Raw genomic sequence first — 14,287 nt, 5'->3', positions numbered from 1 at the left:
AAGGTAACTCAATCCAATTGATTGAATTCTGTTTCTAGTTCAAGCATTCATGTTGCATATCAGATGTTAACGAAAAATGTAAAGTATGATTTATGTGAATGGATGAGGAGTGAATTGATGTTGAACCTTGGTAAGATCAAAGGAATTAAGAAAGGCACTTTTAGATATGGAAATTTGTTTGTTTGTTTAATGATTTACTTCCTTGATGAGCTACCCAGTTTAGGGAAGAAGCGTTGGGCTCATGACATACCAGTAGGTATGCAGATCAAGGAAGCAATCATCGGTCTTTGTATCGACAAAGATGAGAAACTTTGGGGCTATTTCAAGAGTTTCCAAGAAAACATGAGGCAAAGGGAGAGAATATCAAAGAACATTGTGGAGAAGTATTCCACTAATATCTGTTTTATGGTAAAAACTGATGAAACTCTTATGGAAGCAGTTGAACCAAGGACAATATGGGTGACAAAGCTTGGATATGAGGTGGATGATAGAATTTTTGAACTCTATGCAAAAATATTGTTAGATGCCCCATTAGATGATAAAACAGAGCATTTTGGTACAACAGGAGAGAAGGCTCTTGAAGTGAAAACTAGTTTTAATAAGAAGAGAAGAGAGAAGAAAATAGAAAAGATGTATGCATATGTACAAGATGTAATTTATAAGATAGACACTCAAATGGGTTCAGGATCCAAATAGGCAGCTAAACCGACAGAGGTTGGTACTGCAGAAGTGAAAAAGCCACAAGTTCACATTTCCCCTATCACTTTTGATTCTGATTCTGATTCTGAGGATAATGAACCTCTGGCTTTCAGAATGGTACAAAGGAAGAATGTGGTACAACCACTGGTAGAGAAGAAGAAGGCAAAGCCTAGGAGGAGACTTGTTAGAAAGGCAACTAAGCCTACTGCACCTCCACCACCGACAAGGAAGCCTATGCAAAAGAGGAAACTAGTCACATGGGCAACCACAAGCAAAAAAAAGAAGGGTGATGATACTGAAACTGGTAAGACCACAATGACCTGTGTTGAGCTTATTGATGAAATTACAAAATAAAATGTATCAAAGTATTATGAAGATTTAGAAGAGAATGAGAAAAATGAATTAGAAGAGGCTATTTTGTTGTATATAGACATTTATAAGATTTAGCCTTAGTTGAAATTTTGAAGAAGATACCTTTATCCTTGTATAATAAACTTGAGGCTAGAAGACTTAACGCTATCAATAGAGATAGGGATATTAAGGAAGTAGCACTTTTGGAAATGTGTGGTGTTGTAAATAATGAAGAAATTAAAAGATGCATAGATACTGCAAATAGGACAGTTTTCGGTAGTAAACCCTGATAGATAAGCCTTATGATGGGGAGAGTAAATGAGGTGATAAATGAGACTAGTAAGGGATGGACCAAATTCTTAAAAAAAAACCCAGATTTTCTCACATCTCAAGAAGAATTTGCAAGGGCAACAACTTCCACCATTTCTAACAAATCAAAGGGGAAAGGTATTTTGGGTAGTTCAGCTTCAATTTTGACACAACTGGCAGCAACCATAGATATTTAGACACAACCAACAGTTAAGGAGAGTGTACAGTCTGTACCGGCACAGACTATTTTTTAGCAAGGCAATGTACAAGACACTATAAATACTGTGGATAATACTCCACCAACAGTAAGTGACACTGCACCAAGTGGCGAAGCCATCAGTGCAAAAAAGGTTGAGATGGACAAGGTTAAAGCAACTAAGTCCATACCGACAGTTAAAACTGATTCCCCAACAAAGGTTTTGGCAATTGACACTTCTCAGGCTAAGAAGAAATCAGTCTCTGAGTTGAGTCCAACTGAATTGATGATGATGGCTACTCAGAAATTACTGAAGGAAGGTACTACAGATAAAGGAATAATTGATCAATCGGTCACAGTGTTGCACAAATTAATACCTGACTGTCAGATTGAAGATGGAGCAAGCCCTTCCGACAAGCTCAAGTCTCTAACAGAGCATGTCTCTAACAATTTTCAATCTCTGAGGTAGATTGCAGACTGACAGGCTTTGAATAAATTAACAACAGCTAAAAGAATAGCTTTTGATCAGATTATAGAAACAAAGAAGAAAATTGAGGACAAACTTATTCCTATTGAGGTTTGTTTAAAATACTCTACAAATATCTACAGAGTGTGTTGTAACATAGAAATTCTTATGGCTAATGTAGATAGTAGATTAAAGGAGTCATGTGATAAGATAGCTAAAATTGCTAATTCTTTTGATGGATTGATGGTACCGACCACATCTATTGATGGACAAATTTTGTCCTTGGAGAACCAAATTTTTGCTTTTGAGAAGGAGAGAGATTAAATCATGCGAAGAGAAAGAAGTCTAAGAGGACTGGTAAGTCCTAGATTAGATTCATTGGGTGTTCATAAGAGAGAGTGCATGGACATGATAGCTAAACCCACACTGGTAGATGTCCAAGAGAAGGAAATACTTGCCCACTTACTAAGTGGACCAGTATCCATTTCTGATACTTAAAAACTGACTAGGATACATATCTTCAGTTATTGCAAAAGGCATACCCAGAAATCTTGAAGATGATTAAGCTTCAGTGAAACTAACAATATTCATTTATTCTTTTATTCTGAAATTCTTTCAATTCTTTCACCGGTCTTTGGCATTAATGTCAAAGGGGGAGTATGCATATATGTGAAAAATATCAGATAATACTAGATAAAAACACATGGGAAGGATATCAGGATATCAGATGGAATGTATTGCTCAGGGGGAGCATACTAGTAGGGAATCCATTTTTTACATGAGTGTTGCCATCAATGCCAAAGGGGGAGATTGTTGGCAATTGACACTCATTGGATTCATTTTGTTATCATTGATGGCAACAAGATCAGATCGAATTCATATACCAACACTAGGAGGCATATACCGACAGATACCGGCTTTGGAGCATTCGGGGCTACACTGACACTGACACAGGCACCGACATCAATACTTCATTGGAAGCCGACATCAAGGGGGGTTTACTTGATAAATCATTTTGTAATTATTGTCAAGGACAACATTGAATATCTTTTTTAAATGTATTGTAAGCCGACATAAGGCATATTATTTGTAATGGGTATATAGGTCAGTCTACTAGGTTATTTTGAATAATAAAAATGTGTGGATATAGGAGAATATAGAAGAATTGTATAATGCGAAATATATGTATGAAGATCATTTTGTATGCGAATGTTATATCATGTAATAATCTGTAGATAGCTCGGAAAAGCATTCTTGGAGGAGAAGAGATATCAGTACAGAGTAGAGCCAAAACCAGAACTCTATTTAGCGTAGTAGATGCATTCTTGAGTTCATTTTTAGTAATTTACTTTAGCATAAAACTTGTAGTCAGTGAGGCTCTTTAGTGATGAGTAGTATGTTCTAGGCAGTGTGCCTTCCTGCATGTGCAGGCCCCTATTATATGTTGATGCTCTGTAAAAAGGATTAGAAAATCTGTTTGATGGCAACACACACAAGAGCACAAGAAACAAACGTTAGTGTTAACAACAAAAGATTATCCTAAACAGGTATATCAAGAGAGGTATTAAGAATGAAATAGAAAGCATACACATATAGAATAGATAAACTATACTCCTCCAAATGCTAATCAAGATGCTCATAGTTGCTCCTCCCTTGTTCCTCTCCTCTCCAAGTTCCACACGAGTGTAGCTCTCAACTTTTAGCACTAGCCATGGATGCCATATGGAGATTCAAGATGGTTGAAAATGATAAACAAATGCTATGCAAGTGTAGATAGTGATGCTATGAAAAAGCTCTATGCTAATACCAGTATAACAACAATACTCTAATGCTTCCCTTCTTTGCTTCAGGAGAAGGGTTCTATTTATAGAAGAAATGGGGAAATGAAGGGTTAAGATTGAGCAATCTTAACAAGGGTTAGGATTGAAAGATATTCAATCCATGTGAGACTTTCAACCCAATCCCATGTTGACAAGTGTCACCATGAGGAGGCCCGAGAGGAGAGATAAGGAGCATTGAATGCTTGAGGGGACATGATGGTTACCCTAGGGGGTTGGGTTAGGGTTAGGTTAATGGATATTCCTTTTATCCAAGGGATAAATGAATGTGCAATGGTTAAATGGTTACCTTAGTCAAAGAAATAAATGCTTTGAAGAGACCCATGAGTCAAAAGGATGGTTAAGTTAGAGGAAAGTCTCTAACCAAAGGTAAAAGGTGAGTTAACCATAAATGGTTATGTAAGAGTCTTTAATGGTTTGGAAGACTTTAGAGGTTAACCATTTGAAGACGTAAAGCCTTTAATGGTTATTGAAGACTTTGAAGGTTTTTGAGAAGTGACTTCCTTTTATCTAGGAATGTGACAATGATTAGGATAGGATTAGGCTAATTAGAAGGAGTTAGAAGAATCCAGAAGGGATTTAGGCATGCAAGTGGATTTTGTAGGAAAATGCAAGTGGGAGGAATTTTGGGATTTTCAATTGAAATAAAATCATTTATTTCAATTAAATGGTGTAATTTGCATTTGGATAGATATTTAAATAAATATTAATTTATTTAAATGTGAATGTGAATTTTGGATTTTATTTAAATAAATATTAATTTATTTATATGAGAAAATGGAAGATAAAGCATTAAATGCTTGAAGACTTTGAGGGAAACCATTAAAGGCTTGAGAAGACTCTAGAAGGAAGCCATTAAGTTTGAAGACTTTAAGGGAAACCATTAAAGGCTTAAGAAGACTCTAGAAGGAAGCCATTGAGTTTGAAGACTTTAAGGAAAACCATTAAAGGCTTGAGAAGACTCTAGAAGGAAGCCATTAAGTTTGAAGACTTTAAGGGAAACCATTAAAGGTTTCAAGTGGGTGAGGATAAATAGGATTTTAAATAAATAATTTATTTATTTAAAATAGTTGTGCAATTTGCATTTGTAGGAAAATGCAAGTGGGTGGAGGATAAAGATGATTTAAATAAATGTTAATTTATTTAAATGTGAGAGATGAGATTTTGGGGGATTTAAATAAATATTAATTTATTTAAACGCGAGAGAAGATTTAATTAAACAAATATGATTTATCTATTTAATTAATGGTCTGAATTTGGTTAAGTGAATTAAATCAAATAAACTGAATAATTTATTTAATTATTAGGAGAAGAGGGTTAAGATAAATTAATTAAATATTAATTTAATTAATTATTAATTGATGGTTAAATAATCAAATAAATGCTAAATATTCATTTAATTAAGTGGACAAATTTATGTGACTACAAGAGGTTATCTTGATGCAAGATAACACGTAGATCGTTATTGCCAATATAACTGATTTGAGCGTTGTTATCCTACTGGCCATGGTCAACCACCGAACTTTCCAACATGAAGGTTTTTTCTCACATTTCTCCGATATTTCTTTTCATATCCCATCCCTTGTAGAGCCACAAAAAAGAGGGATGCTGAGGTATGTGGTAGGGAGTCACTCAATCTGAAATTTAAGAATCCTTGTGATCCTTCTATGAATTGAATTGCTTGTGTTAAAAAAATATATTCTGGATTTTTTCTCATTTGTACGCTGCCTTGATGCCTTTGAGTATTCATCCAAAACCTTCTTTATTACCAAGGCCTCCTCTATGGTGGCTTTACCCATGAGCAACGTATCATCAACAAAAAATTAATGGGTGAAAGGTGGTAGATCATTCACCACTTTGATGCCACACCATCTTCCATTAGCAGCGATCACCCTAATTAAATAACTGAGAGAATATGCCATTATTACAAGCAGGAATGGTGACAGGGGGTCACCTTGGCACAATCCGTTTGCTCCCTCAAGGAAACTGTATGGTTGGTCATTAATAAAAACAAAATATCTCACCGTAGAAATATGTGCATGAACCCATTCGAGCCATTGTTCACAAAATCCTAGCTTTCTCATTGCTTTCAAAAGAAAATTCCACTGAACCCTGTCATACGCTTTGCTCACATCTAATTTTAGAAGCACACTCGTCATACCTGATTTTTTGATCGAGTGAAGGATCTCATGGGTAATAATTACCTCATCCGTAATGTTCCTCTCAGGTACAAATCCACTCTGCTCTTGTGTGATGATTCTTGATAGGATCTTTTTCAATCGATTCACCATGACTTTGGAGATGATTTTGTATATTGTTCTACAAAGCAAAGTCGACCTGTAATCCATAAATGTGGCGCCCTTCAAACTTTTAGGAATCAGGGCAATGTTTGTATTGTTCAAATCCTTCAATATTTTACGCTTTCGTCTTGATTCTTCAACTAACTTCACAATATCATGGTGCATAAATGACCAACACTTTCGAAAGAATAGGGCAGTAAACCCGTTTAGGTCAAGGACTTTATCCAAATGCATTTGAAAAAAAAAATGCACTTTTAACTTCCTCCTCAGTGACTTTAGCATATAGCATGCAGTTGTCTGCCTCTATTACCTCATTCGTTATGTGTTGTAAGCATTCCATATCAATACATTACGAGACATTCTCTCCTCCTAGCAACTTCTTGAAATAGTCGATCCCTTGATTTTGACTTTCAATTGGATTCGATGTCCATCTATCCTTTGCAATTTTGTTGGGAAAATGGTGTTGTACACCTTACATAATAATATTTCATTATTGTATTATTTTGATATTGTGTGAGATGGACATGTAATTAAATTGTAATGTTGCATCTAGGAGCATCTAGATGGACGCGCAACATGTAGAGATTCCCTTGGAATATTCTTGTAACCACTTGATGAGTTGTATTGACACATTGGTATTATTATATTGTATTTATTTGATATTGGAGAATGTAATTGTGATGAAGTACCCAATATTAAATGTGGGTCAAGTGTAGGTAGGAAAAATATTATATTTTATTGTCACATGGTTTTGGGCACATGGTTTTGATGTAATATCACTTGGTGGTTTTGTGGGAGCTTGTATTTATAAAAGCAACCACAAGGATAGTTGTTTGAGTTGGTTAGTTAGCTAGGTTAGTATTTGTGAAGGAGGAAGCATGACATGGGATGCGTGGATTCATGCTTGGTCACATGGAGTGCTTGGTTATGGCTCGATTTTTTGAAGACTGTCCATAGTTATATTGTAATGGACGCATTGCTGATAATAAATGGTGGATGATGTTTTTGGAGGCTGGGTTTTTCCTCCACGAGGGTTTTTCCAGGATATATCTTGTTTCACATTTTCATGGGTATGTTGTCTATTCTTTGCATGTGGATTATATGTGTTGAATTGATTAAAATCTGTAGTCACACAAATCTGTCCAGCTTAAATCTCAACCATCCATTGCTCCATTTTTCCTATAAATAGAGCCCATTTCTTCATAATCCAGATGCTGAAAACTTGTATACATTTAACTTATAGGCATTTTAGAGAGCATTTAGCATATCAAACTAATATCTTGTTATTTTGATTAAAATCAATCATTTTAAAATAGCATCTAGTATTTTAGCTTTTCATTTTACATTTGGAGCAAAATACTAAAATCTCAATCCTCCATAAGCATCCATAGTGCAAAAAGCTGTTGAGAGCTACACTATTTTGGAACTTGGAGAGGAGAGGAACAAAGGAGAAGGAGCCAAGAGCATGTTAGGAGGCATTTGGAGATGCCTCATCATATTTGCTTATTTAGTTAAATATTCTTTCATGTTCTTCGTATCTCTTTTGATATGCCTGTTTAAATTAGTTTTTGATTGACTAACACTAACGATTTCTTGTGTCTTGTGTTGTTTGTCATTTGCTAACCTTGTCCATTTTGCAGAGCATCAAAATCTATAATGGGTTGTGTGGAAATTGTCATAAAGATGGCTGCAAGTTTTTTTACAAGTGGTGTCAAAGCTATATGGTTTTATGGTGTTGTAGCCTTAGGTTGAATCCATGAATGCATGTAAGAATGAAATACAAGACAAGATATGAGGGTTTGTTGTAGGTTGTGGGTTGCATATTTGTGGGCATTTGTTGCAGATCTAGTTTTATAAAAAAATGTTTCAAAATGGGTTTCCATTGATTTGTATTTTGGGGGTTTTGGGGGTGGAGTTTCAGATTTGGCCCCGTGGGACAAAACAAATCCCATGGTTGTGATCAGAGAAGCTGAGAAATTAATTTTGATAAATAACTTGCCCTATTTTGGTGATGGAGACTTGAGTTTGAATTTGTTTTAGACAGCTGTACGACCGCATCGCTTGCGCTAGGCATCATAAAAAAAATAAATTATTAAAATATTCCCTGCAATGAAAAAACCCATCGACATTTTTTTTTAAATGTCAAAATTAAAAATAAAATAAAAAACAAGACAAGAGGTGGATTTGTGAAAAGTTAAAAAAATAAATAAAAAAATTGCATATCAGGGTCTGCAGATGCAGACCCCGTACCCACCTTTGTCTTGGGCCGTGATTTCTTGTGCGATGCGTGCAACTCGTACTATTCAAATTAAAAAAATTCTTTTTGAAATTTAAAACGGTCCATATTGTTTAGAACAATCTATTTAAGTTTAAAGGTGATCAAATAGAGCCTTATTAAAAGTTGGACTTTTGAATCATTAAGTATAAAACGACCCACCATGTTCTATTTGCAAATTAATGGAATCTGAAAGGTGATTAGGTGTACCAATGAAAAATAAAAATAAAACCAGCCCCATTTAAAATATTTTAAAATTAAATGTTTCAAATTATTTTTGAAGTGGGGTCTACTAAATTTTGGTTATTTAGTCTAATAGGCTGATTTTCTTCTACGGAGCATAACTCAGGCATATGATGTTGGTTTTTCGACTTCTTATTGTCGTTGGAAAGGCGATTTAGTGTAATTCATTGTGATATGATTATTTTTTCAAGATTTTACTATTTGGGTAGTGAAATGTCAGCTGGAAGTGACAGGTATCTTTTTGACTTTGAGAGAGCATAACTTGAGCATACAGAGTCAGATTTTGAACTTCAAATAGTCAATGAAAAGATCTTGGAGAGCACTATTCTTTGATTCAGGTTTATAGAAAATTTGACATGATTTATATGATGATATTTCAACTTTATTTGATCATGGTTCCTTTTGACTATGATGACATTATGAGTTTATGACATGTTACATATTGGAGATTTGGATTTGATGTCATTGTACACTTGACGTTGTATCTTGATTCCTCTTATGATGACATGGATATCAGTTTGGTTTGGGTATGTATGTTGCATTGGTTGGTCTACAAGTTGTGCAGTTTTGTGAGTTGTCTTTACTTACATGATTGCACCTATGACTTGGATGTGAGTTGTCTATGCCCATAGATATTTCATTGTTTATGCATATTCAAATTTGGTGGCTTGACAGTCATTAGTTTGTTGATTTTGTTATCATGTTGAGGAGGAGAGATGTTGTTACTAGGTATAGTCATGATGGGGGACCTACATGGTTGACTATGTGATGCTAATAGGTTGGACACATTGAGTTAGATGCTCAGTTCAGTGGGTATGATCATGGTACTATGAATGTTTGTTGTGTTTAGATACTTTGGCATGACATAATTTGGTTTTACAAATGATGATTTGTTTTGGATTCCTGATTGATATGGCAGTGTATCTTCTTGTTTGAGGATCATAGTTTGTTTGGCTCTTAGGGAGCTCATGGTGCACACTTTGAGTTCCTTGATTGCTATGTTATTTTGGTTGATTCTCATGGTTAGAGGATGATTTTATCATATTGTCATGGATAACTTGTATACACTTTCAGTGGGAGCTTTTGATAATGATGATGTGGCGGTGTAGGATTTGATCCTGATTGTTTGTTTGGTGGTTTTGTATCTTCTTGAGATGGAGTTCATGGTTTACTTGATATTGTTGACATTTCAGTTGCACGTGTGTAGACCTGGATGATATTCATTTAGGAGATGGTTATCATGATGCTATGGAGAGATTGGTATCGTAATTCAGTGGGAGCTTGTAGCAGTGATGTGTATTCACCATTGGATGGTGGATGATCTTCTTAGTGTGCAGATGTTTGAAGGATGCCTTAGATCTTGTTGTTGCAGAAGGGTCTTTCACATTTGCGGGTACACTTGTAGGAGATGGTGATCTTCATTTGAGGATGTTGACATCTTGAGGGCTCAAGTAGTCCTTGGTTGAGGTGTGGTTTATGCTTTCATTTGACATGTTATCCTTGTTTGGCAGGATGGTTGATATTATGTCATGTTGTACTCTTGATGGCTAGCTTAGAGTTTTGGCATGATATGGTTATTAGATATGTTCATATGGAGCATGTTATCTCTTTGGAGGAGATGGTTAGATCATGTTGTCATGTTATGTTCCTGATTATGCGGTTGGAGTTTTGACATTGATCTTGGTAGTTATCTTTGTATTAGGTAAATGATCATTTGCTTGATTACTTCTTGGTGATGCTATGTTGCATTTGGAGTTTGGCATGGATTGATTGGTTAGATGTACTCATGGATACATAGAGAGATAGGCAATGCTGACATTCTCTTGTGATTAGAGACATGTGTTGAGATGGTTGATGGTTTCAACAAAAGATCGAGGAGCATTTACCTGGTATAGATTTGAGAAGAGATTGTTCTTAGACGAGTCATTATGATTTGGATATCTTGGATGAGCATTCTCTTTCCCCACTCTTGGTCTACTTGGCAGTTTACTACTTGAGAGACATTTCCCATTGCTCTTTTTAGGTACATTATGTTTATGCTTATCTTTCATAGATATGGATCTTGAGCTATGAAGATGTTTAGTTTTGGAGGCTTCATTTGAGAGATGTAAGGCATTGGTTATCTCCTTGTGCATTTGAGTTTTTATTATGATGGTGACAGTCATTGATATTAGTTTGGGAGATGGTTTATTGGGCGTATTCCCTTAGGATTGGGAATGGATATTTAGTTTGATCTTCTTGGCTATGAGAGGCTTACATCCATGTTGATTACATGAAACATTATATATGTTTGTTTGGTCCAAGGGACTGAATGGATTTGGGTGTTGTGATGCTTTTCATTTGGGGTTTTATGGAGGAGATCATACTTGACATAATTGGCATTTAGAGGTGTGTGTAGAAGGACAAGCTACAGGTTTTTATTTGTAATGTTTCTCTCTTTGTTTCAATTATCTTCTTGTATGTTCGTATTTACATTATATTGGCTGGAGGTTGTTTGAAGCTATGCGTTCACTAGTTTTGTGTTCATGTGTTGTCATGTTGGAATATTTTTGTAACCACTTAATGAGTTGTATTGACACATTGGTATTATTATATTATATTTATTTAATATTGGGGAATGTAATTGTGATGAAGCACCCAATGTTAAATGTGGGTCAAGGGTAGGTAGGAAAAATATTATATTTTAGTGTCACATGGTTTTGGGCACATGGTTTTGATGTAATACCACTTGGTGGTTTTGTGGGAGCTTGTGTTTATAAAAGCAACCACAAGGATAGTTGTTTGGGTTGGTCAGTTAGCTAGGTTAACATTTGTGAAGGAGGAAGCATGGCATGAGATGTGTGGATTCATGCTTGGTCACATGGATTGCTTGGTTACGGCTGAGTTTTTCGAAGGCTTTCCATAGGTATATTGTAATGGACACATTGTTGGTAATACATGATGGATGATGCTTTTGGAGGTTGAGTTTTTCCCTCATGAGGGTTTTCCCAGGATATATCTTGTGTCACATTTTCATGGGTATGTTGTCTATTCTTTGCATGTGGATTCCATGTGTTGATTTGATTGAAATCTATAATGGGTTATGTGGAAATTGTCATAAAGATGGTTGCAAGTTTCCTTACAAATTTTTATTCGACTTATCCCATTCCACGATTTCTTTAGTTTGGTCGTATTGTGGAAAAAAGTTGTGTTATTATCACCTTCAAGGTGCCATGTTTTCCTTGCCTTAGATCGCTAGTAATTGTCTTCGCGAGCCAAGATTTCTTCATATTATGCTATCAATCGCTTCTCTTCTTCATATTTCTTGATTGTCATTCCGTTATGAATAACCCCATTGCTTAGCTCTTCCATTTCCAATTTGATCTTTTCCTTTTTGCGAAGACATTCTTAAAGATTGTTTTGTTCCATATTTTCAAATTCTTTTATCATACACGATCTCTTACTGAATTTAAACATCTTTGTTCTCGAGAAAATGTCAAACTCAGCCCACCATTGTTTCAGCTTGTCCATGATTTCCACATTTCTTAACCATATTTTCTCAAAGCGAAATTAAGTGTGTTGTGGTGCTAGCATTTCCTCAATAGTCATCTCTACTTAAAAGTGGTTTGATACGAGTGCCAGACATATTCGAGACATATTCGAGTGGTTTATATATTTTTTTAAACTTAATATATAAAATATCACTAAAATAATTTTTATTAATTTACAAAATATAATAATTATTTGTAACAAATAATATTTTTAACATTATTCAAATTAATTTAAAACTTAATATATAAAAATTAAGTAAAACAATTTTTTAATTTTTAATAATTTTAATTAGATTATAAAAAATCACAATTAAATATAATAACAATGAGGATTTTTAACATTATTCAAATCAATATAAATTTTTTTAATTCGAATATTTAAAATATCAATAATTTAATACTACAAGCTATCTATGAAGACATCCCTTACGCAAAACATCACAATTAACTTCGTACATTACTCCGCTTTATGATTTAAGGGAAAAAAGAACTTGATGTAATTGCTTGGTATATATTTACGAAATAGATGCATATATTCGTGAAAAGCGAGAACCCTTAAGGGTTTGCCGCCCGTGTCGTGAAATCCCTACAGGTTCTTGTGGTCTCTTTGAGTATTAGAAATACTTCAGTGTTGAACTTAAAACCTCTTCATTAAGTAGGCACTTCAGATGCGCACTCAAACAATTTTGGAATCTCATCAACGGTAAAATCCGCGCCTTTTGCTTTTTCATCTTCCGGGTATTCTTAAACCCCGATCGTTTGTATTTTGAGGCCTTTTCCAAAGGTTTTTGTGGTTGTTGAAGAAGAAGACGACGAAGGAAAATATAAAGATGAGTGGGTGGAAGCCAATGGTAGTACAGCTGGGGGATAAATGCCCTGAATATGGAGGCCAAGTTGATGTTGAATTCCACATTGTAAGTATATATACATTAATATACATGTATTTCTTTGAATGCATTTTCTCAGCACCTTTTTCTTTTTAATGAAGCATAAGCAAACCGCATATTTCGTGTACAGAAACCCAGAACAGGGTCTCTATGATCAATAAAATCAAGACACATAAATTATCGCATTTAAATACTTTGAATATGTTATTTGGGCTCATTTTAGGGTTTATTATGTTCTGTGCACTTTTCAGCAAAACTCCTTTGCAGTGTAGTTTTCTACAAAATTAAAATTCCGTACGTACATTATTTACATTTTTCTTGTCTTTGGAATGTGCCATAAACTTATAAGACCACCAGGCATAGTTATTTTTTTATAAATTTGCATTCCCTTTGCTACGCAAATTTTCAATTTTTTCTCGCCTTTGGAATGTGCAATGAAATTATAAGACCACTAGACTTGGAAGTCATATCCAGTGGGTTTCTAGTATGCGCAATTTGTTTGAAACTTGCACCCAGCCTGGTGCTGGAGATCACAGTGAGCATGGTTTCTCATCATGCTGATCACTTTGCCTTGTGTCTTAACTATAGCATGCCGAAGCTCTCCCTAGAGTTGTACCGATGCAATTATCTACTTTTCTTGGTCTTAGAACCAGGACCTCATTGCTGTCCGGAGCGTTGATGACTACGGTTATTTTTCAGGACAAGTAACTTTCTAAGTGTCTGGTAAAAGTTCCAAAGAAGATTCGCTGAAAATTGAGGTTTATAAGGAAGAATTGGTGTTGTGGTTTTAGCATAGCAGCAAAAATCTTGTGAGGAAAAATTGGTAAATCAAAGAGTTTAATTTTTAAAAAAATCAGGATTTAATTGGGAAAAAGTTGGGTTTCCAAAAATCATAGAAATAAGCAAAAAAGGAGAGAAAAACGTTTCTGTTTTCTAAATTTAAGGCATTTTAATAGCGCAGAGATATAGTGAGCAAATAAAAACAAGAGTTTAGCCCATAATTGTAGAATATAGATTTTCTCATTTATGTTCATATTGCTGATTACATTGCATTGGACAATGCATACTGCGTAGTGCATAAATGATAACTAGATGCTAATAGTCTTCAACATTTTAATTACATTCCATTTGGTACAAAGTCAACCTACCAACCAAGTAGAAAAGGAAGACATAACAAATGACTCTTGCTGCTA

General features: G+C 34.9%; 1 protein-coding gene across 2 annotated transcripts in view; it reads left to right on the top strand.

The window, feature by feature from the left end:
• Nucleotides 1-12,729: 12,729 nt before the first annotated feature.
• LOC131073961 (nuclear cap-binding protein subunit 1) overlaps nt 12,730-14,287 on the top strand; it is a 209,680-nt gene continuing 208,122 nt past the window's right edge. Inside the window, exons 1-2 of one of the 2 annotated variants that reach the window (XM_058010492.2) lie at nt 12,730-12,910; nt 12,992-13,121. In XM_058010492.2, the coding sequence (XP_057866475.2) occupies nt 12,876-12,910; nt 12,992-13,121 (165 nt within the window). In that variant the 5' untranslated portion in view covers nt 12,730-12,875. The remainder of the gene's footprint in view (nt 12,911-12,991; nt 13,122-14,287) is intronic. The other variant, XM_058010493.2, reaches the window with a different exon arrangement.

This window comes from Cryptomeria japonica, chromosome 9, assembly GCF_030272615.1.
Source record: "Cryptomeria japonica chromosome 9, Sugi_1.0, whole genome shotgun sequence".
NCBI lineage: Eukaryota > Viridiplantae > Streptophyta > Pinopsida > Cupressales > Cupressaceae > Cryptomeria > Cryptomeria japonica.
The sequence above is the reverse complement of the archived record's forward strand: the minus strand, read 5'-3'. Positions and strand labels throughout refer to the sequence as shown.